Genomic DNA, 22723 nt, shown 5'->3' with positions numbered 1-22723 from the left:
GACTGCTTTAGGGAAGGGAGAATCCTCAATGGTCTGTTCTATGGGAACTCATGACTAGCCTGGAACTTACTACAAAGTTGAGGCTGGCCTTGAACTCCTGATCCTCAGGTATGCACCACCATGAATAGCTTCAATGCCCTGTTTCACCAGTGGGGATATGGCATGGCCTGGGAGGTAACTGAGTTATGCTGAAATCAATGACCCAGCCAGGTTTGGGGCCCCTAATGGGTCTTTGAGGACACGGGCAGGGCTCCTGAACCTCCTGACTCTCAGAGCCCACAGAGGACTTTGAATGAGGGCCAGTGTCCTCGTCACTCACAACCTCTTGGATAAGTCTGTGTTCTTGATTCAAAGACTGGCCCTGCATCTTAGATGGGCCAGTCTGTGAGGACCAGAATCAGAAGTCTGGCCACAGGCTCCCGACAGACAGCTCTGTTTTTTGTTTGTTTTGTTTTGTTTTTGCTTTGTCCACCCAAGAAAGGACCCTCCAGGACCCCGCCCCTTGGTTTTCAGGGCACCCCAGCCTGGGCATCACTGCCCTGAAAGGCATCCCAATACGTGATACAGAGGGTTCCTATCTCAGCAGCCCTGCACGGTGCTGGGCCAGAGATCTGTTTGATCAATGTGGTGAGTGAGACTCCCCAGCCCTTGTTGGCTTTTCCTTATGGTCTAGGAACATGCAAAGTGAGTGGCCGTCTCTGGCCACATCCTGGAAAAGTGGCTTATCAGCGGCTAGTGTTTCCAGTGTAAAAAACCCTCCCACAGGCTTCCTCCATTCTGGGTAACCTGACCAGGGCTCGAGGGCACTGTGAAGCCACGGTGTCACAGGGTTTGTGTGTGGCACCTACCAAAAGTGACTCTACTCCAAGGGCTTGCTGGAAAGGATTGTGTGTGACACGGAGGAGACGTGATGGCAGAATGAAGAGTGAGACCATCGAGGCTGCCCTTCGTCCCTTTGGCGTTTGGACAAATGGTAACGGTGAGGAGGGCGTGGGAGCAAGCGTTAGAAGGTATGAATAGCAAGCTGATTTCTTTGGGGGTGGGAGAGGCCCCAGGCATTCACTAAAGCTCTGGGGAATTCAGGTCAATTACCCAGTCTATTACCCAGTGGGCTGGGGGCAGATCAGCCAGTGTATTCTCAAAGCTGAACGCCCCCCCCCAAACTGGGTAAGCAGATCATTGCTCACACATCCTAATTACATGAGCCCCTGTCTTTGTAATTCCGTAGGAGGTAGTAGCACTGGGAATCAAATTTAAGGCCTTTGTCAGGTGAGACAAGAGCTCTGCTATTGGGCAATACCTCCTCTCTTTTTAGACAGTTGTCACTATGTAGCTCAGGCTAGCCTTGACTTAACTATGTGGCTCCGGTTCTTGGCAAACTTTCACCCCCCCCCACTTTCTGCCTCTTGAATTCTGGATTACAGCTGTGTTCCAATACCCCTGATGAGGCTGGGTTTTTAATACCTCCTCGGTTTCCTCCTGTCTCGCCATTCCAGTGTCTGTTCTAGAATCTCTCTGCTGATCCCCGTCAGCCTATGGAACCTCTGGACACTGGGCTCCAACCACTCTGGCTATGGCCGAAGTGACCCCGAATCAGCGGATCTGTATGTACAGAGTAGGAGGCCCCCGGCTGTCTTCTCAGAGAAGTCACTCTGGCTCTGGGCAGGGTGGTGTTTCTCAAAACCTTCCTCAGAAGTCCGGCTTCTTGCATCACATCTCACTCACCCCTACCTCCTTCCTCTTTTTGGTTTTATTCACCAGTGGGAAGTGGCTGAAGAGGAAGTGCCGGGGTGAGAGCGAGGGAAATCAGAGGCCCAGGAGACACAGGAGTCGAGCATGTAGCCCGTCCTCACCCACCGACAGGCGCCACCAAGACAACAAACGGACTGGGTGAGAAGATGCAGCTGCTGCTGCTGGTCCCCATCCTCTTCTGGGTCTCAGGTGAGCACGCAGACCACTGGTCTTCGGAAGACAGCCCTGGTGGCTCAGGAGAATACCCGAGGGGGCTGGGCTGTTGTGAAACGTGCACCCCCAAGGGAAGGCTTTGGGGAAGACGCCAGCTCACGTGAGTAGGACACTGAGGGAAGAGCGGAGGGACCTGCTATTCAAAACCGATGGAGGGGTGACTGATGCCAGCTGGGACAGGAGGAAACAACAGAGGTGGCAGAGGGACAGAAAAAGTGAAGAGGAGGCCTGCGACACGGCCAAGGCAGAGCGCTGACAGCAACTTTCTCGCGTATTTCTTGTTGTACTTTGTGATGGGAGGGATGTCGTCTATGTAGCCAAGCCTGGCCCTCTAACTAGTGATCTTCCTGCCCCGGTCTCTATCTCCAAAAAATGCTTACATTATGATTCATAACATAGCAAAACTACAGTTATGAGGTAGCAACAAAAATAATTTTACAGCTGGGGGTCACCACAACACGAGGAACTGTATTAAACGGCCACAGCATTAGGAAGGTTGAGGACCCCTGCTTTAGTGCATGCTATGTTAGAGCGCAGAAGGGGGTTTTCTTGTGATGGGGTTGTAGGCATGTGCCATCACACTTGATTTGATGTAGCTATAAGTGAATGGATACAGTTTTGATTTCAAAGAAAGAGAATTTACTGCTGAGAGCAGTGATGTTCTAGGTATGGTGGTGCACACCTTTAATTGCCTCATTTGGAAGATAGAGGTTGGTAGATCTCTGTGAGTTTAAGGTCAGCCTGGTCTACTTACCAGTTCCAGGCTAGTCCCGGATGTACTATAAGAATCCATCTGGAAATAAATTGTACAAAGCTACACAGAGAAACCCTGTCTTGAAAAAACAAAAAAATGCATGAAATAATAGGTTTGTGATGCCATTTTTTTCATGTGTGCATATAATGTTCTCGGATCATTGTCTTCTCCCCCCATTTCTACTGATTTCCTCCCTTCTACTCTCATGTCTACTTTGTTTAAAAAATCTAGACTTTTGCATATGAGAGAAAACATGTGATACTTGTCTTTCTGAATCTGGCTTATTCTCTTTAATATGCTGGCCTCCAGCTAAACGTACTTTCTTGCCAACACAATCGTGTATATACTTACATATCCATCTGTCAATGGACTTTGGTCGGTGGCTTGGTGATCGTGAATACTGCTGCGATGTAAATGGATACACAGTTACTCTGGAGCAGCAGTTGTTCTCAACGTGTGGGTTGCAACCCTGTTGACAAGCATCTAGCTCCAACACTATATTTACATTATGATTCATGATAGTGGCAACATCACAGGTACATAGTAGCAACAAAAATAACTGTGTGGTTGGGGTTCACCACAACTGCGTTAAAGGGCCACAGCATCAGGAAGGTTGAGAACCACCTCTCTAGGGTGTGCAAACTGCAGAAGGGGGTATTCTTGTTTTGTGTTCTGGTGGTTTCCACTGTGCCATTAGGATGGTTTGAAATATCATCAGCAAAAGGCTTTCAATTTCGTACCCCTAGTGCATCTTCCTCCAATGGCCTCCTCCCCGACTTTGAGTTTAAGTCCTAAGTCCCTGCAAACGGCTTACAAGGAAGGTGCTTACCACCTGATTCCTTTTTGCATAGCATCCTCTGTTAGAATCTGTTATCATCCTTTGTTAGCATCCTCTGTTAGCATCCTCTGTTAGCATCTGCTCCCATCCCGGTTCCTCCTTTTCTCCCCTGCTTCCTTGCCTGGTTCAACCCCTTCCCCGCATGGCTTTGAAGACTCCAGGTTTGCTTGGTCTCGGGGCTTCCTGTCCCCTCTGCTCTAAGTGCTCTTTCCCATGTTGTCCCAGGCTCCTCACCTCCTCCATGTCTTCATTTCTCCCTGCGGGCTTCATTGGGGACCTTAATTAAAGCTGCTCTTCCTGCTAGGGTCTGACCCACTCCACTCAGGAGGCATAGACAAGGGGAGAGGGAGTTCTAGGTCATCCTCACCTACAGAATCCAAGGCTTGAGTTATGTGAGACTCTGCCTCAAAAAGAAAACAAACACAAAACCAAAACAATGAGTCCCCCGTGTTGTCCCCCCATCCCACCCCACCTCTGCTGTCATCTGTGCCCCCTTCCCTCATCTTAGTGGAATGAAAGCTCCCAGAGACTTTTGTCCCTAAAACCATGGTGAGTACTCATCTGGCAACTAGCAAACTGTGTCCATTAGAGTCGTTGTTTCCAACATTGTTCTTCCTCCATGCTGGGAAGACTGAACCCAGGACCTCACACATGCCAAGCAAGCACTCTATCAACCAAGTCATATACTCAGTACCATGGTTTTGCTTTTTTGAGACAAGGTTTCCCTGTGTAGGTCAGGCTGGCCTTGAACTAGTTGCATAGTTCACAATGGCTTCTAGCAGGTGCTAAGATTACAGGCATGGTCCTACCGTGCCTGGAGCATGTTTCCTGTTGTTGTTTTGCGCCTGTGTGCTCGCATGTGTGCGCACATGTGTGTGTGTGCGCGCGCGCACGTGTGTGGATGCATGCGTGGAAGTCAGAGGACAACTTATGGGAGTCCATTCTGTCCTTCCTCCATGTGGGTTCTGGGTATTGAACTCATGTGGTCAGTTTTTTTTTCATGTGGTCAGTTTTGACAGCAGGTGCCTTTACCCAGTTTCCTAACAAGGCAACCTAGAAATTGATAACATGCAGTAATCTCAAGGAAATGGGAAGAAAATGACACAGGTGAGGCGTTGACTTATGTAGTAAAGTGATGACATCCACCACTTTAATGTCGGCGGGGTTGAGAAGTGCTCAGGGGTCAGGAAAGCGCACCTCTGAGTGTGTCTGTGAGGGCACTTCCAGGATCCAGAGGCTCAACCATGGGGAGACTGACACTGACATGGGCAGTGCCATTCCACAGACTGGGGAGCCAGATGGAATCCAAGGGGAAAAGGCCCCTCTCTTTCTCTCCCTACCCCACTCCCCTTTCCCCACCCTACTTCCTGATGGCCAGAGACAAAAACAAAAATAAAAACAAAAGCAACAGGCTAACTAATGTCCCAACTAAACCTCAAAACTTCTCTGATAAAGAATAAAAGGGAGGAGAGAAACATCAATTAAGTAGAAAACTGTGTAGCATAAGAAGAAAACAGTGCATGTGATAAACACATGTGGTTAAAACAGATGTGTGAAAACCTAATTCATTGAAGGACATTTCATAATTGCTAAGCCACCTTCCTCCTCCTTTTTCTTACTTTTGTGTATGTGTGTGTGGTGTATGTGTGTGTGGTGTATGTGTAGTGTGTGGTGTGTGTGTGTGTGTGTGTGTGTGTGTGTGTGTGGTGTATGCATTGGGTGCATGTGTGTGGGTGGTTGTGGATGTGGATGTCAGAGGACAACTTTCAGGAGTCACATCTACCAGGTCATCTGCCTACCAGATCATCAGGCTTGGTGGCAAGTGCCTTTACACACTGAGCCATCTCCCCAAATTTTTTTTGTAAAGTAACATTGCAGTGTACCCCAAATCTTTCAAAGGTGAGAGCACAACATGTATTTTCAGAAGAAACCCCTCTCATCCTCGAGAACACGTGTGACACTGCAAGGCAGGACACTGGAATTAGCATGGGATGGACACATAGGTCAAAGGAACAGAATGGGAAGACCACCTGGAACTCACACATTTGTTTTTTGACAAATGCACCTATGTGGTTCATGGAGACAATGGGACCTGTGTGCCAGGGGCCAGAATATAGAATCAAAGTCATTCTATCCAGGGTGGGGGACTACAGGAGGTACCCCCTGGGACCTCCAGCAACAGCCTCTCAGGGGTGTTAGATGCTGGACCTCCTCAGGATGGATACCATAGCCCTGGGAAAACGGGTCTCCTCCTCCCTCTCCACATCAGCACAGCGTGAGGATTGTAGTAAGAGGATCGTCACAAATATGTGCGTTTTCAACTGGAGAGGTGTCTCAGTGGGTAAGAACAGTCACTGTGTGAGCAAGGGAACTTGAGTTCGGATCCCAGTGCCCACATGAAAAGCCAGGCTGTGGTTGCTCATGGGCCTTTCACCCTAGTGTTGTGAGGGGTAGAGACGGGACTGGGTTGCTGGGCTTGCTGGCCCGTAGCATAGCTTAGACTGTCTCAAAAGAATGAAGCAGAGGGGTCAGAGAGATGGCTCAGTCGTTAAGAGCACTTGTTCTCGCAGAGACAGGACTCTGGTTCGTTTCCCAGCAGCCACACAATGGCACACAACCATCTGTAACTCCAGTTCCAGGGGATCTAACACCCTGTCCTGGTCTCTGAAGGCACCAGGCATTCATGTTGGTACACAGACACATGAGCAGGCAAAATGCCCATACACATATAATAAAAATAAATTTTAAAAAAGTAAGGCAGAGAGTGATAGGACAAGACACTCATGTCTCCCTCTGTTGTCTACATATTAACTCAGGCGCATGCATCAAATATACCCCATACATGCACACATGTTGGGTTATAAAGAAGTGGGGGGCACACATGTTGGGTTATAAAGAAGTGGGGGGCACACATGTTGGGTTATAAAGAAGTGGGGGGCACACAGGTTGGGTTATAAAGAAGTGGGGGGCACACAGGTTGGGTTATAAAGAAGTGGGGGGCACACAGGTTGGGTTATTAAGAAGTGGGGGGCACACAGGTTGGGTTATAAAGAAGTGGGGGGCACACAGGTTGGGTTATTAAGAAGTGGGGGGCACACAGGTTGGGTTATTAAGAAGTGGGGGCACACAGGTTGGGTTATTAAGAAGTGGGGGGCACACAGGTTGGGTTATTAAGAAGTGGGGTGGGAGTAACTGGTTTTTGACTCATTTTCACTATGTAGCCCAGGCTAGCTTTAAATCCATGATTCTCCTGCTTCAGTCTCTTAACTGCTGGGATTAGGTGTGTGCAGCAGCACATCTGGCAGCACCACATCTGGCAGCATCACTCCTGGATGTTCTTTATGTGGTGGTGGGAGGGCAGATGTTCGGGATGATGTTGGCCACTCTATGTAGTCTTGGCTGTTCTGGAACTTGCTGTGTAGACCACACTGGCCTTGAACTCAGAGACATTCTCTGCCTGCCGAGTTCTGGGATTAAAGGTCTGTGCCATTGTGGTTGGCCGCTTTTTTTTCTTTTTGAGAGCTGTAATTGTTTTTTCAAGCATTTTCCTCGCTCCTCTGACTCAGCAGGATGTTGAGGGACAGCAGGCAGCCTGCGTTGGAGAAGGGGTGTCCCTCCCTTGACCACTATTCAATTAACCATGCTTTTGGAACTAGCACTATGCTCCACCCTTGGAGTGGAAGATCAGTGGTCCATTGTTTTCTATTTTCTAGGTTTTTCTACTGCTAAGGATCCAATCACAGGTTCAAGCACGGTGAGTGGCCAGGAGCGGGGCTCCTTGACTGTGTGGTGCCGGTATGACCCCCACTGGAAGGGTTACAAGAAGTACTGGTGCCGAGGAGCAGATTGGGGTACTTGTGCGACTCTTGTCAAAACTGATACATCGGAGAAGTTGGTGGAGAAGAACCGCGTGTCCATCAGGGACAACCAGACAGACTTCATATTCATAGTGACCATGGAGGACCTGAGGATAAGTGATGCCGGCATTTACTGGTGTGGGATTCAGAAAATTGGTAGCGATCCCGGCTTTAAAGTTAATGTGAACGTTGATCCAGGTGAGAGTGTGGGTACATCTCTTTAATTGTCCTTTTTGGTCCCTCGGGTCCCACCTAAAGGAACTTAGCTGTCACTGGAGTAAACGCTGCACAGGAGGCTGAGCCCTAAAGACCCACATACCTTGGTTGACTGCTTGTGGTTTGGACAGGGTTTCTCTTAAATGCCTGCTGCCTCCCGGGCTTCCGGGCACTTTTCCCTCCTCTTCTCTGCACAGCCCCATCTTGAGTCTATGGCCAAGAGAGGGGAGGGTGGTTGTCTCCAGCTCCAACTCATAGGCCAAAGATACCACTTCCTGTGGTTCCTTGAGTCTCCAGGAACTGCCAGTGCTTTCCTGGAGTTCCATGGGAAGGGTGCCTTGCTCCCCAAGGAGCTCTGGGTGGTGCCTTCCCCTGAGGCTGTGCTCACTGGCACTATCTATCCTGAGGGAAACCATATCAGCCTAGTTGGGGTGCTGTGGTCCAAGGTCTAGAAAGGCCCTTATACGCAGTTGTGTTCTGTTCTCCCAAGGAGCCCATTTGTGTCTTTTGTCTAACGATGTTCTCTGTGTGAGTCCTTCCAGAATGCGGCAACTCATGGTGGTGGTGGTGGTGGGGTCAGTTCAGAGGTCTTGGTACATCAGCTTCGAGTAGTTTCTCTCTTGGGCTCTGGTCTGCCACCTCAGGCAGGCAGCACCAGGTCATAGGGTATTTTTAGGATACAGACGGCAGATGGGGACCCCCGCTACCATCACCAGGACTCCCTGAGGCTCAGTATGGTGCAAAACTTGCATTGTCTTGCCGACAATACCCTTGAGAAGGGGTGTCCTCATTATTTAAACTTGCCCCCATTATTGAAACTTGTCCCAAGTAAAGTATCTTCCTAACTATTAGGATTTTCTTTCTTTTTTTTTTTGCTATCAAAGGGTTTTTATTTATTTCGTGTATATAGGTAGGTGTTTCGTCTGCATACACCTATGTGCACCACACGTGTGTCAGGTACCCATGGAGGGCAGGAGAGGACATTAGAACTGGAGTTACAGACGGTTGTGAGTCGTTATGTGGGTGCTGGGAACCTCTGCAAGAGCATCATTTGTTTTTAACTGCTGAGCCGTCTCTCCATGCCCAGTATTGGTTGTCCATCCCATGTCTCCCCCACCGCCACCCCGAAGTATGGCCGTGGCCTCAGAAGTTTCAAATCTAGGCTATGTTAGCCACTGTTTAAGTTCCTTGTCTGCCCCCGTCTTTGCCTGATAAAGCTGGCCAGAGGCCCTGGCATGGCAGTTGGGGTACTCAGCTGGGCTACAGCTGCCCTTGATCTGGGACTCTCCCTGGCTCCCTCCAGGGCTCCACATCATCCCTGGTGCTGTGCCCAGCCCCATCTGCCTCAGAAGCTCTGGGCCGTCTTAGAGGTCAAGAGGGTGCTAGTGGTCCAGCTACAGTTGCCTGCCCCAGCCCTGCTCCAGAGTCCTCTGGCTGGGATGACCCACACTCCCTCCCAGGCTTAGAGTAAGAGCATCCTGTGAGTGGGTGGCTTGAATAGTGTTATAATCTGTCTTATGCCAAGCACCCCAAGCACCCACTACAGCATTGACCACGCTCCCTATCACCTCCACCACCACCATGTTCACAGAGAGCACTGCTGGAAAAGGGACCAGCATTTTACCACCGGTGAGCAGCCCCTACTCCGCTGTCAGGTAAGCCAGTTTGGATGTTGCTGTCCTCTGTGGTCTGGTTAGTTCCAAATCTTCCAAGAGCGGGGTCTCAGAAGTCTCCAGCTCCGTTTGTGTGGTTAAGGATGCTGGCCCGCCCAACTTGCCGTCAGATCCCAGTGAGCCCTCGCCCTGGAACAAAGGGGTCGTTTGTAGGTTTGTCGGTTCGTTTGTTCTTTCAGTCACCCTCCTTTAACGGGAGCTGACTTCTTCTGGTAGGCATGCGCTGGGTTCTGGAGACATGGATGTAGTGCTAGGTGGGAGAGAGGTTTTCATAGGAAGTCAACAAGGACAGTGTGACCGGGATGTGAGTGTGTGTGTGCGTGAGAGAGAGAGAGAGAGAGAGAGAGAGAGAGAGAGAGAGAGAGAGAGAGAGAAAGAGAGAAGGGGGGCTGTAGGGCCATGGGCACGGCTTTTGGTCCAACTTCTAGGAGGCCACGGAGAACTTGTGGAGGATTTGATTCCCTAGAGCTCTTCAAATGGCTGTTAAGGGGCTGGAGAGATGGCTCAGTCATGAGCACTCGCTGCTTTTAGAGAGGATCTGGGATTGATTCCCAGCATTCACATGCTGGTCACAACCACCTGTAACTCCACTCCCAGGGGATCCAATGGCCTTTTTTTTTTTTGCCTCTGAAGACACTACACATGTATACACACACACACACACACACACACACACACACACAAATAATAATCAAATTACTGTTAAAATAAGAACTGTGATATTGGTAGGTACTCAATGTCTCTAGCCCACCAGCAACTTATGAAGGGGTTTTGTTTCCCTTTCCTCCCCCCTTCCTTTCGTTTTCTTTTCTTCCCCACCCCCATCTCCTAACAGAGTCTCCTGCAGCCCAGGCTGACCTTGAACACACTATGGATGGTCTTCTGGGCCTTCTGCCTCTATCTTGAGGGCTAGGATTACAGGTGCTTGCTGCCACACCTTGTTTAAGCCTGTGGTTCAGTTTAGAGCCTCATGCATGCTAGGAAGAGGTTAGAGCCTCATGCATGCTAGGAAGACCACTATGAGCTGAATGTTATCCTCAGCCCTGCCTGATGCCGTCTTTGGCCTAGCCTATGATCACCCCTTGAGAGGAATGGATACTTACAAATGTATCCATTTTACGGAGGTAGCTTCCTCAGAGAATCTTGACCCTGAATCTTAGATGGAAGTTTTTTAACAAGGCCAGAACCTGGTTTATTCTCTGGTAACTTTCCCAGACCTATGCATGCCCAGTGAGGGCCTGCCCAGGAGCTGGGAAGCCTGACTCAAGCCTCTGGTTGTACAGTTCTTGCTGGACTTCTAGAGTGAGGGTCCCCTGACTGGAAACCAGAGTTCTGCAGGCCGTAAGGTGTTTTTTGGTCCTGCCTCTGCCGTCAGGTGGCTGGGATTGGGCTCAGAGGATGGGGGCACAGGCCTGGGTGCACATGTCTTCTGCAGTTCCAGTCTTGATGGTAGCGGTGGTGACAGTGACGGTGGTGAAGACAGCGGAGGCAGTGGTCTTTTGGATCTCAGTGTGCTCCTCCCGGTTATCTCTGCGGTGCTGTTGCTTCTCCTGCTGGTGGCCTCGCTCTTCGCTTGGAGGATGGTGAGGAGACAGAAGAAAGGTGAGTGTGTCTGGCCCTCAGGCTGGGGCTGGTTGGACGGTGTGGGCTGATGGTTAGCATTGCTGTGTGACAGCTGGCCTCAGAGACTATCCAAGCAGTCTGGGAGAAATGTGCCAGAAAGGTCACCACCAGCTGGCAGTCTGAGAGGCTGGAGGTGATCTGGAACTCCACTGGGAAGATTTGGAGTCAGCTGCCTGCCCTGAACGTCCTTGCTCCTCTCTGATGCCTCCTTCCCTGTTTCTCAGTTTGGGTCAGAGTGGCAGAAGCAGCAATGACTTTAGGAGGGCAACCCACTCTAAGGAGATGCGGTTGTGAGGGAGGTGCCAAGCTCACACGGGAGAAGGAAGATACACACACACACACAGACACACAGAGACATACACACGGACACACACACAGACACACCCACACACACAAACACACACACACACAGACACACACACACAGACACACACACAGACACAGAGACATACACACGGACACACACAGACACAGAGACATACACACGGACACACACAAACACACAAACACACAAACACACAGACACACAGAGACACACACACACACGCAGACACACAGAGGCATACACACACGCAGACACACAGAGACATACACACAGACACACACACAGACACACCCACACACACACAGACACACACACAGACACACACACATATCAGTGCATGTGTGCTCTACACACACATTCGTGAGTATGTCTTTCCAGGCATCAGGAGTGTCAGTGGGACTCCAGCTTCTGCTTCTTCCCAGCCCATCAGCCCCTTTTCTGCCTGACCTGCTTGTTCTAGGTGCCCCTGCCTTTCAGAGAAGAGAGCTCCCTCTCTCAGATCACAAGGTCTCTCAGATCACAAGGTCTGGCCTCAACCAAGCCCTTTCCTGTCTGGCTTCACTTCCACATTTTCAAGTAGTTGTAGAATGTTTCTCAGAATGCCCAGGGACCTGAGGTGTTCCCACGCCACCCCCACTCCATCCCTACCTCGACCCCACCCCCACTCTATCCCCCCCCCACTCCATCCCCATCCCTACTCCACCCCCACCCCCACTCCATCCCTACCCTGAGCCTGGGAGTGTTTTTTTGTTTTTGTTCCAAGGCAGAATGAGTACCAGGACTACACAGTGAAACTCTGTCTCAAAAAACAAAAAACAAAGCAAAGTAAAAAAAAAAGGGCGGGTTTCACTGTGTAGCTCAGGCTGTCCTGGAACTCACTCTGTAGACCAGGCTGGCCTCACACTCACAGAGATCCACCTGCCTCTGCCTCCCAGTGCTGGGATTAAGGGCGTGTGCCACCATGCCTGACTAGACTAGGTTCTTTTAAAAACTTAACAATAATTTTAAACTGTGTGAGTGTGCATTAGAGCACCCACATGTGCATACACACCATAGCACGCATGTGGAGATCAGAGGACAACGTGTGGGAGTTGGTTTTCTCCTTCTACTATGTGTGTTCTGAGAATTATCTCTGGCTGTCAGGTCCCAATGCCAAGCACCTTTACTCTCCTAGCCGTCCTGCTGGCCCCAAGACCCTGGCTCTTATTCATCCCTTCTGCTCCGAAATTTGTTGACCGAGACCCAAGTTTAAGTATTTTCTCCATTCCCAGGCCTCAGGTCACTTGATACTAAGAACTGGGGTAATCCTCTCTCTCTGTCTCTCTCTCTCTCTCTCTCTCTCTTGTCTCTAGAGCCCAGGGTGGGATGTAGGCCGAAAGGAAGAAGGTCGAGGGTAGAAAAAAAATTACAAAACCCAGCACTCTCTCTTTCCACCACTTGTCCATGCCACGCTGGCCTAGCCCGGGCATCCTAGCTGGGGCAGAATGCACAGCTGTCCGGCAGAGCCAAGCATCTGCGGGAGGCAGGCCCCGACACCCTGTGGCTCAGAGCCTGGCTGCACACAACCAGAATTCAGTATCAGACGAAGGCGGTATAAGGGTCGAGCGCCATGGGACGAAGGAGGACCAGACGGCCCAGTTGCTAGTAGGGGCAGACGTGACCTTGAAGTGGCCTTGTAGGAGGTGTCGGTGGAGGAAGGATGGCCGTAACAAGCAAAGATGTGAATGAGACCCCCGGGACCCTGCGGGGAGAATCTCAGCTCTAGGAGATCGGAGAGCTGGCAAGGCCACCCCAGGGGTCATTTGCATAGGTCTGTGAGGTCGGGCACAGGTAGGTTAAGGTCTCTATTTCTGGTGGAGAAATGGAAACTTTCACCACAGAAATAGCTAGTGTCACAGAGTGTGCCTCCCAAAGGGTCAGAATTTGAAATCAGGTTTCTTGTCTCTGAACTAGAGCCTTCCTTGTTTGTACCTCACCCCACCCAACCACACCCAACCACACTCTACCCAACCCCACCCCATCCCACACCACCCTACTTCTCTTCCTTGCAAGTCTCAAGGATAGGTTTTCTAATTTCAGATTTTTCTTTTTCCTTTTAGCTGCTGGGCCACACTCAGAGCAGGTAAGTGTCCCAGAGGCCAGACATGAGGAACCGGCAGGCTTCGTGCCTTCTTTCCTCATTTTCCCCCCTCCTGGGAGCCTCTAAGTCCAAATGCATCAGATAAGCTACATCCCAAAGTGTCTACAGACTCCTGGCTCCTGCAGGGCTGGAGGGGATGAAGGATCTAGAAACAGCCAGAGGGAGGAGGATGAGGGGTCTAGAAGCAGTCAGAGGGGAGGAGGCCTGGGTAGATAATGGAGTTGGGGATGAGGAGCATAAGGAACTGGGGGAGGGGTCCACAGGAAAGCAGTGAGGCCCATGTCCCTCTGCAAAAGTAGACTATTTCCACAGGCTAATTCTATAACTTGCACATCCTGTGTCCCCAACCCCAGGTATCCCAGTCTCTGGAGGGCGATGTCTGTTATGCAAACCTGTCCCTTAAGCAGCCCAGACCCTCCCGTGGCCCATCTTGGAAAAAGGGCTCCTCCATGTCGTCCTCTGGCAAGGCCCACCAAGAGGAAGTAGAGTATGTCACCATGGTATGTCTTTCATGGGGCTGTGGAGATGCGCGTCTGCCACGGCCCCACCCCCTTCGGAAGCCAGCTCTGTGCCCATGTGGACACAGCTGTCGAGGGGGAGGTCTGAGCAGGCCTGGCAGGTTCCCACACCATACCCCAAGCCTGCAGACTTGGACCTGTCCAGTGTGGTCCTAACGCTGGGCAGGGAAGAGTCACATTGCCCACATGGCTTAGGAGCCTGTAGGAAGTGGTCCTCCGGGGCAGAGGTGGGAGTCTCCCGTGCTGTAGGGGTGCCTGATGGAATGGAGGGAAGCTGGAGCCCTGACCCACCCCCTCTGAGGACTTTCTTGTCTCTTCGGGTGGCCACTGTTTCTCTCCAGCCTCTCTGACCTTGTGACCCTCTGTATCACAGGCTCCCTTTCCCAGGCAGGAGATTTCATACGCAGCTCTGTCTTTGGCGGCCTTGGGTCAGGAGCCCATTTACAACAACACTGGTTCCCTCGGCACCCACGTTCCCAGTGCCAGCCTTGAGGAGTCTACGCAATACAGCAGCATCAAGAGGCCCTAGCCTGTGGCCATGCCTTGATCTCGGTCCCTGGAGAAGGCCTGGGAGCACGTTCCTGCACGCCTGCCTCTGCACCTGCTTCCTCACCAGGCCTGGCGGGTGACTCTAGCTCTGTTCAGCCAGCTCTCAGGGCCCTTTTAGCTCTACCTTGAGCTTGGAAGTCCAGCCTCAGGGGGTTCCAGTGAATTCAATGTCTCTCCACATCCCCTCTCACCGCCAAGGTACCTTTTTTGGGAGTTGCTACGGATGGAGGCAGCTTCAGGGATGCTGTGTAAGTCATAACAATGATAACAGTGGTAATAATAGCAGTTAGCCTCTATTTATTGTTTGTCATATGGCCTCCAAAGCCATCTTCATCCTAATGCCCATAATCTGTGCACTACCTTATACATCGAAAGACAGGTGCATGCGTGTTTAAGTTAGGACCTCGAGATGATTTTGTATTGTCCAAGGAGGCCCAAGATTAGATCACAAGGGTCCCTCCCTCTAAAGAGGAATAGAGCAAGTCAAAGAAAAAAAAAAAAGAGGATGCATGGTTGGAACAGAGGTAATGCAGCAGGAACCAGGATGCTGCGATCTCCAGGAGCCAAAGAAGGCGAGTAGGCGAGCATCAGACTGTCTCCTGAGTGGGACATCCAAGAGGAATTCATCCTGAGCTGAGTGGAACTGTGTACTGTGGCTTTCAGAATTGTAGAAGAATAAAGTTGTGCAGTTTTTATTTATTTATTTACTTTTTTTTTGAGGTAGGGTCTCTCGACATCACCCTGTTTTAGTCACTGTATAGACCAGGCTGCCCTCCAGCTCATAGAGATCTACCTGCTTCTGTCTCACAAGTGCTGGGATTAAAGGCAAACACCCCCGTGTCCAGCTAAATTGAACAATTGTAGTGGTTGTCATCATTGTTCTTTTTTTTTAATTTTTTGAGACAGGGTTTCTCTGTATTGTTTTGGAGGCTGTCCTGGAACTCACTCTGTAGACTAGAGTGGCCTTGAACTCACAGAGATCCACCTGCCTCTGCCTCCCAGTGCTGGGATTAAAGGCGTGCGCCACCACTACATCATTTTAAATGAAGCCCCTGGATGACTGTTACAAGGGCTACAGGGAGCCACAGGCCGGGTGTCCTTCTCTAACTGCTTTACGTATGGTATTGAGCTTTCGTGAGGATGCTCCTCTCCCCATCGCGTTCTGCAGGTGAGGAACCCATCACGTAGTGAGGCTAAGACATTTTGTGTCAAGCTTTATGGCTAGTAAGCACATGAGGTGGATTTCAACCCAGAAAGGGCTCCAGGGTCTGGAGTCTTTGCCAGTACCCTACCCTGTTTGTACATGGAGGAAAGGGTTGGTGTGCATGTGTACATATAGCTACTTGTGACAGAATAGAGTGTTTGTAGACACTGGGCTTGGTGCCTTTATCCTGGGGTCCTAACAATCCTCTCCTCAGAACACATCCTTGGTTTCACGGTGTTGCAGCCTCGACCAAGCAACCGTCTCGTCTCTGCCTGTTTTTTGTCCTCTCTGCCCACATTAATTCTTTTCCCAGGAGTCAGGGTAGTCCATTCAAAACTCAGAGCTGATGGCTCCCATCTTATGACCTCCACAGCCTCCTCCTCTGTCTGTGAGGTGCCAGGGAACCCATGGGCTCCTGCTTCCTCATGACTCCCATCTGCCTACTTCATTCTTCTCTGTCCAGCCCATACCAGCCTCTCCTCTTTCCTTACCAGATGCTACACTTTGGATCTGGAAGGTCTCCTAAGGACCAGGTGCTGCTGGGAGCCTTTGCCATTTATTTATTTTTTATTTTTTATTTTTTTGTATTTTTTATTTTTTTGGTTTTTTTGAGACAGGGTTTCTCTGTATTGTTTTCAAGGCTGTCGGTCCAGCCTGGCCTCGAACTCACAGAGATCTGCCTGCCTCTGCCTCCCGAGTGCTGGGATTAAAGGCGTGCGCCACCACCGCCTGGCCACCTTTGCCATTTATTACAGAAATAGCCATTAATATTCTAGGTACCAACCCACCAGAATTAACTTCTGATGGAGAAAACTTGCCTTGCAGAGTCTGCAAGAAATACAGACCCAGAATATCTGTTGCTATGAATTTGGCTGTATAATCTTGACATACAGAATATATACTGGTGCTTTACACTCTCAAAAAGGCCCCAGAGAAAGGGATTTCCTTCTCACCGGGACGTCATTGGTAAGAGCTGCAGCCTCCAGATCTCACATGGCCCCCTTACTCCACGGATCCCTCCCCTGCCTCTTAAGTTCGCCCACACATTTTATAAGTCACATCCTCGCTGAGACTTCAGCTTGCACAGACAACATTTTACAAGTCACGCCTCCTCGCTTTTGTCAAGATCTTATCTGCCTTCCTGGCTCTGCGATGTATGTGTGCCTGGTATCCTTGCTATTATTGCCAGAGAATTGCCAGTTGTGTCTGTGGGTATACAAACTGGGAACCTTGTGGGATCTAGGAGGATTTTTAAGAAGACCTTCTAAAGAAAACTTTCAGGGAGACCTTTTAGGGAAAGAACTTCCGAGGAGAAACCTTAAAAGAGACCCTTTTGGGAGAGAACTTTAGGGGAAGAAGTTTTTTTTGAAGAATGAAAAGCCATGAGAAGAATGATAAGTGTATGAACTGATCCATTGGCCCTCTGGTCCTTTCTAGCCAGCCCTACCTGCCTGCAGTAAGTCTCCTGCCCGCACCCCTCCTTAAAAGGCTTGATCGCCTTTTAAGGCTGTGGTACTACTGGGAGTCAGTGTAAACTTTAGAGGGCGGGGCTTAGTGGGAGGGAGCGGTGCCGCCATGAGTCTACCCTGGCCGCTCCTCTTTCTGCTTCCTGGCCACCGTGAAGCGATTGGCTTTCCTCTACCGCAGGCACCAGGCACCCGGTCAGAATATTCCGTCTAGCCGCAAGCACCAGAGGCGCCAGGGCCAGGCAGCTGTGCATTAAAACCACGAGCAACTCTTTTCTTCCTTATAGGTTATCATCTCATATTTTGTCAGTGCAATGGGAAGCTGACCAAGGAAGAAGCGGTACTGTTTCCTTCTCAGGGCTTGGCGCTTGCTTGCTATCCCCTCTTTCTGGAATGTTCCTCCTGCAAATTTTTAAATAACTCCCTTTCATCATCACATCTTGGCTCCCCTCTACGGGCAGCTGCCCCTGCTCTTCTCCTCCAGCTCCTCTCTGTCCCGTTGTCCTGTTTTATTTCTCAGTGCTGGGGCCAAGTAAACAGCCTGAGGGGAGATAGCCCATTAGGGCTGGGAAAGTGTGATGTCAGGAGAATGGGGCAGTTGCTCTCACTGCACCTAAGGCCAGAAAGCAGAGAGAAGTCAGGAAACCGGGCCAGGCTAAGAAACACCAGTACCTGCTCCCAGCGATCCATTTCCTCTAGGTAGGCCCTCCCTCAGTAGCCCCTCCCACTGGTGACCTACTTCCTCCAACTAGACCTTAAACTCCCTACTTCTCACCTGTTGGACCACCCCAAATTGAGAACCAAGTATTCAAAGATGCGAGCCTAAGAGACACTTCACATTCAAATCACACACGGGGCTACTTTGAGTCATTGGCTGTTTATTGATATGTGGGGTTTGTTGTCGTCCCGTCGTGTGTGTCGTGTCCCCCCCCCTCCCCGTGTCCACTAGGCTGTATGCTACCTGACATGGTCCTGTCTCAGTTGTTCATGATTCTGTAGTGAACGGGCGTGGTCACAGGTGTTGATGGGGTGGGGACAGGTGGCTGGCTCTCTCTTGCTTCTGGTCGGGTCACAGAGGGCTGCTTGGGTGAATCCTTAAAGGGGGAACCTGGGGGGGGGTCACCCACTTCTTGTGTAAGTGCATTCTCCCCGAATAAACTTCACTTTACCTGTACTGAGGCTAGTGAATCTTGATTCCCATGCAATATGATTCCCTTCTGCTAATTGGCACCTGGTGCATGATGGGTTCTTAGATGTGTATTGATTGGCATAGTGAATGACAGATAAACACAGGTGGTTAGCACTTGAGACCCCAGCGTGCACTAGAAGCAAGGGCATTGATGCCCATCATTTTGGGAAGGAAGCCGGCCAAACAATCCAGGATTTCAAGACTGGCTCCCCAGCATGGCTATGGAGAGACCTCCTTCTCCTCTTTTGAAAATGTGGGGAGGGGTAAGGAGCCATGGAGCCCTGTGATGGAGAAAAGGGCATATTACAGTTTTGGTAGGGCTGAGGGTGAAGTGTCATGGAGGATGACAGGCAGGTCAGAGAGGTATGACAGGCAGGCCGCCCAACAGTGCAGAGGCCAGAGAGGTATGACAGGCAGGCTGCCCAACAGTGCAGAGGCCAGAGAGGTATTCTGTGGGCTGCTATTGGCACATCTTGAGGTTGTCTGTCTACAGACAGTTGCAGACATGGGAAGTGGATCTGGGTATGTGACCTTGGTGACCTTGGTACTGAGATCCTTCATTTACTGCTCCAAAGAGGGTTTCTTTAACTCTAAAGAGCTATTCTGATCCATCCTGGGGAATCATCCAATCGATTGAATATTTTTTTATTTTTAAAGTTTTATTTATTTATGTCTACAGTGCTCTATCAGCATGTACACCTTTTGACAGAAGAGGGCATCAGATCTTGTTACAGATGGTTGTGAGCCACCATGTGGTTGCTGGGAATTGAACTCAGGACCTCTGGAAGAGCAGCCAGTGCTCTTAAGTGCTGAGCCATCTCTCTTGCCCTGTTTTGTTCTGTCCTTATTTTGTCCTATCTAAAAAATTACATGTATGTACTTATTTCTATGAGTGGGTACCCGAGTATGGCGGTCTGAGAACCATATGCCGGAAGCAGTTTTCTTTCCACCCTGTGGGTTTTGGAGATTGAACTCAGTAACAAATGCTTCACCTGCTAACGCATCTTGATAACCCCAAGCTTTACTATTCTATTTTTTTGAGATTTTATTTTATTTTCATTTATTTATTTATTTTTGTTTTTTTCGAGACAGGGTTTCTCTGTATTGTTTTGGAGGCTGTCCTGGAACTCGCTCTGTAGACCAGGATGGCTTTGAACTCACAGAGATCCGCCCACCTCTGCCTCCCGAGTGCTGGGACTAAAGGCGTGTGCCACCAATGCCTGGATTGAGATTTTATTTATTTATTTTAAGATTTATTTATTACATATACAGTATTCTGCCTACATGCTGGAAGAGGGCACCAGATTGAATTGTAAATGGTTGTGAGCCATAATGTGGTTGCTGGGAATTGAACCCAGGACCCCTGGAAGAGCAGTCAGTGCTCTTAACCTCTGAGCCATCTCTCCAGCCCCGAGATTTTATTTATTTTTATTTTATGTGTATAAGTGTTTCCCTGAATGTATGTCTGTGCACCTTGTGTGTACAGTGATTGGCATCGAATCCCCTGGGACTGGGGTTACAGATGGTTGTGAGCTGCCATGTGGGTGCTGGGAACTGAACCCTGACCCTCTGGAAGAGCAGCCAGTGCTCTTAACCACCGAGCCCATCTGATCTCCCTAGCTCCAGACTTGACTATTCTTGAGTTGATCTTTTGGGCTGTTTTGACCTAGGATGTTTTGAGACCTATCAAGCAAGAAGTGCCTACACACAGATCTTTAAGTGGAACAGTTTAGAGCCAAGAAAAATGAGAGAGAGTTACAGTTCCACCTCCAAGCCCCAAGTCAGGGCATCATCACTCTGTCACCTTGGCTACTGTGCATACAGCACTTTTACTTTGGGGTTTATTTTAAGCAATCTGCCCTAAACAGAGCATATAGACATATGCCCATGCTGCTCAGCAAGGGATTCATCTTTTTTGATGGCACACGGTCACAGATCCTCGTGAGCAATATTTCTATGAGACTTCTGATGCAAATGAGGAAAGAGGCTGGATGTGGGGGTACATCCCTTTACCCCCAGCATTGGAGGCACTGGCAGCCCAATCTCTGTGAGTTATAGACCAGCCTGAGCTACACAGCGAGACCTGTCTCAAAATATAAAACAAAACAAGACTCAAGCCTAGAAATGCGAGGAAGGCTAGAATTTTGCTCAGTTTGGCTTGGGTGGGAGAACCTAACAGCACCCACTTCTATCTGGACGATGGCTGTGGGCTGAAAATGGGAGCTTCATGTTGCTTGGCTGTCTAAACTTCTGGATGTAGCAACAAAAACTTCTGGATGTAGCAACACTTCACTAATGTCTACAGAGTTCATGCTTGACAACTACGTAATGAAGCTAGCCTCTCTCCCAAACTGCTCACATACAAATCTTACAGTGATTTAATAATTTTATAGTTTTGCTAGGACTGCTTTCTTTTTCTTCTTTTTTTTTAAAAAAAGATGGTAAGCTGCTGGGGTCTGTAGAGTTGGCTCCACGGTTATAAGAGCATGTGCTGTCCTAGAGGTCTCAAGTTCGGTTCTCAGAAACTTTGTCAGGCTGCCTGGAATCACCTGCAACTCCAGCTACAGGGTGTCTGAAACCTTCTTCTGGTTCCCTTGGACACCAAGCTCATGTGCACATATTCTCATACACAAACATACACAGTTAAAGATAATAGATTCTTTAAAAATATAGTAAGTTGCCACTGTTTTGTGCATGATTGTATGGAGGGGTCACGCACAGGTCATGGTACCAGTCTGAAGGTCAGAAGACAATGTCAGGGGTCAGTTGTCTTCCCTCACCTCTCCAAGAGTTTCAGGGTTTGAACTTGGGTTGTCAGGTTTGGCAGCAAGTGCCTTTGCTCTCTGAGCCATCTTGCCAGTCAACACTCTGGTGACTTTTAATTGCCTCACACAGTCTTTGAAAAAGGCATCTGTAAGAGAGACATATTGCTGCTGGTTGTGATGTTCTGCTCTCAAATTCCAGAAACCTGAATTGATGAATTTTTAAGGATTTATTCATTTACTGTATATACAGTATTCTTCCTGCATGCATTTCTGCATGTCAAAAGAGGACACCAAGTCTTATTACAAGATGGTTGTGAGCCACCATGTGGTTGCTGGGAACTGAACTCAGGACCCCTGGAAGAGCAGCCAGTGCTCTTAACCTCTGAGCCATGAAGTCCCCGACGGTAGTTGATACACACACTGGTTCAGCCAATTCCATTGCTGACAGAGCAGATTCCTGACTGTGGTACTGATGGAAATATCTAGATGCTTTCCAAATTGGGTTTTAATGACTCAAGTCAGTGTCCACCCATTTGATTTGTTCAGATTGAAGCTAGAGATTGGAGGATGCTGGGGAGGGAGGAGAGTGGGGGAAGGGAAGCGACCAAGCATGTCCAGGAGGCTGGGAAGGGAAATTCTCTTACAAGGGACACAGATGTGTATGGAGTATTGTCTCAGGCACATCCTGCTGCTCGAGGGCTTTGCTCAGGAATATGTGAGTGGTTGGCCAGCATCTTCATTGCAAGACAGTGAATTTGGGCGTGTGCTGCCGGGGTCTGAGTGCCGGTGGCATTGACCATCTCTGTTATGGGTTCCGGGAAAACATATTGTGTTGAAATCGGCTCCAGGATGCTATAGTGCTCAGCTCTGGCCAAGCGCCTGCTTATTTATTGCGGGGGTTCCCCTCCTTTGGCTCTTGAATTATTAATATTTAAAGATTCCACTTGATGTAAAGTGGGGAGAGGTGGAGAGATGGCTCCATGATTATTAACACTCGCTGCTCTTACAGGGGACCCAGGGTCAGTTCCCAGCACCCACAGGAAGGCTCGCAACAGCCTGCAACTCCAGTTCCCAGGTATTTGGTGCCTTCTATTGACCTCTGCAGGCTCCTGTGTACATAGTAAACTGAGGTACACACACATACACACAAGGTAAACAACTCCTTTGAAAATTAGGAAGGGTTGGATTGTTCCCTCTGGGGACTTGTGTGCTTCATGTTGGCTTCAGAACTTTTCTTTTTCAGTCATCTGAGGGGGTTAAAAATGTGAAGGTCAGCTGAGTGTTGGCTTGAAGCCAAGCATAGTGGCGAACACCCTTGATCCCAGGCCTTGGGAGGCTGAGGCAAGTGTATGCCTGTGAGTTTGAGGAGAACCTGGTTTACATAGTGAGTTCCGGGCTAGCCAGGGCCACATAGAGAGACCCTGTCTCAAATGAGCAAGCAAAAATATAAATGTTGTATTGAAGCAAGGCTGAATGAAGCTCACTTTGACTGACCACGAGTTTTGGACATCTATTTATTTATTTACTCATTCATTATTCATTCATTCATTCATTCATTCCTGTATGTGTGCTGGGGATTGAACATGGGGCTTGTGTGTGGTAGGTAAGCATTCTGTCACTAAGCTTTATTTCCAGCCCTCG

At 49.5% G+C, this 22723-nt stretch overlaps 2 protein-coding genes across 7 annotated transcripts in view; one reads left to right on the top strand and one right to left on the bottom strand.

The window, feature by feature from the left end:
• Positions 1-22723, bottom strand: part of Rab37 (RAB37, member RAS oncogene family) — a 63011-nt gene that overhangs the window by 23940 nt on the left and 16348 nt on the right. The gene's annotated exons all lie outside the window — the stretch shown is intronic.
• Cd300lf (CD300 molecule like family member f) lies at positions 781-15157 on the top strand. 4 transcript variants are annotated; one of them, XM_021227106.2, is made up of 8 exons: positions 781-973; positions 1762-1941; positions 7271-7612; positions 9156-9285; positions 10739-10905; positions 13351-13373; positions 13745-13891; positions 14283-15157. In XM_021227106.2, exons 2-8 carry the CDS (start codon positions 1899-1901, stop codon positions 14436-14438), a joined length of 1008 nt encoding a protein of 335 aa, XP_021082765.1. In that variant the 5' UTR covers positions 781-973; positions 1762-1898; the 3' UTR covers positions 14439-15157. The 4 variants fall into 4 exon arrangements, with proteins under 4 accessions (XP_021082765.1, XP_040605963.1, XP_012968934.1 ...); XM_013113480.3 differs by lacking the exon at positions 781-973 and adding an exon at positions 1529-1604; XM_040750029.1 differs by lacking the exon at positions 781-973 and having other exon boundaries at positions 1072-1941.

This window comes from Mesocricetus auratus, unplaced genomic scaffold (genome assembly GCF_017639785.1).
Source record: "Mesocricetus auratus isolate SY011 unplaced genomic scaffold, BCM_Maur_2.0 Super-Scaffold_100007, whole genome shotgun sequence".
NCBI classification, from domain to species: Eukaryota; Metazoa; Chordata; class Mammalia; order Rodentia; family Cricetidae; genus Mesocricetus; species Mesocricetus auratus.
The sequence above is the reverse complement of the archived record's forward strand: the minus strand, read 5'-3'. Positions and strand labels throughout refer to the sequence as shown.

Excerpts from the sequence above, each read along its gene's own strand:
- Cd300lf (XM_021227106.2), top strand. The coding sequence starts at position 1,899 with ATGCAGCTGCTGCTGCTGGTCCCCATCCTCTTCTGGGTCTCAG. Across the intron at positions 1,942-7,270 it reads CATCCTCTTCTGGGTCTCAG|GTTTTTCTACTGCTAAGGAT; the intron begins GTGAGCACGCAG and ends TCTATTTTCTAG. Across the intron at positions 9,286-10,738 it reads AGCCCCTACTCCGCTGTCAG|TTCCAGTCTTGATGGTAGCG; the intron begins GTAAGCCAGTTT and ends TGTCTTCTGCAG.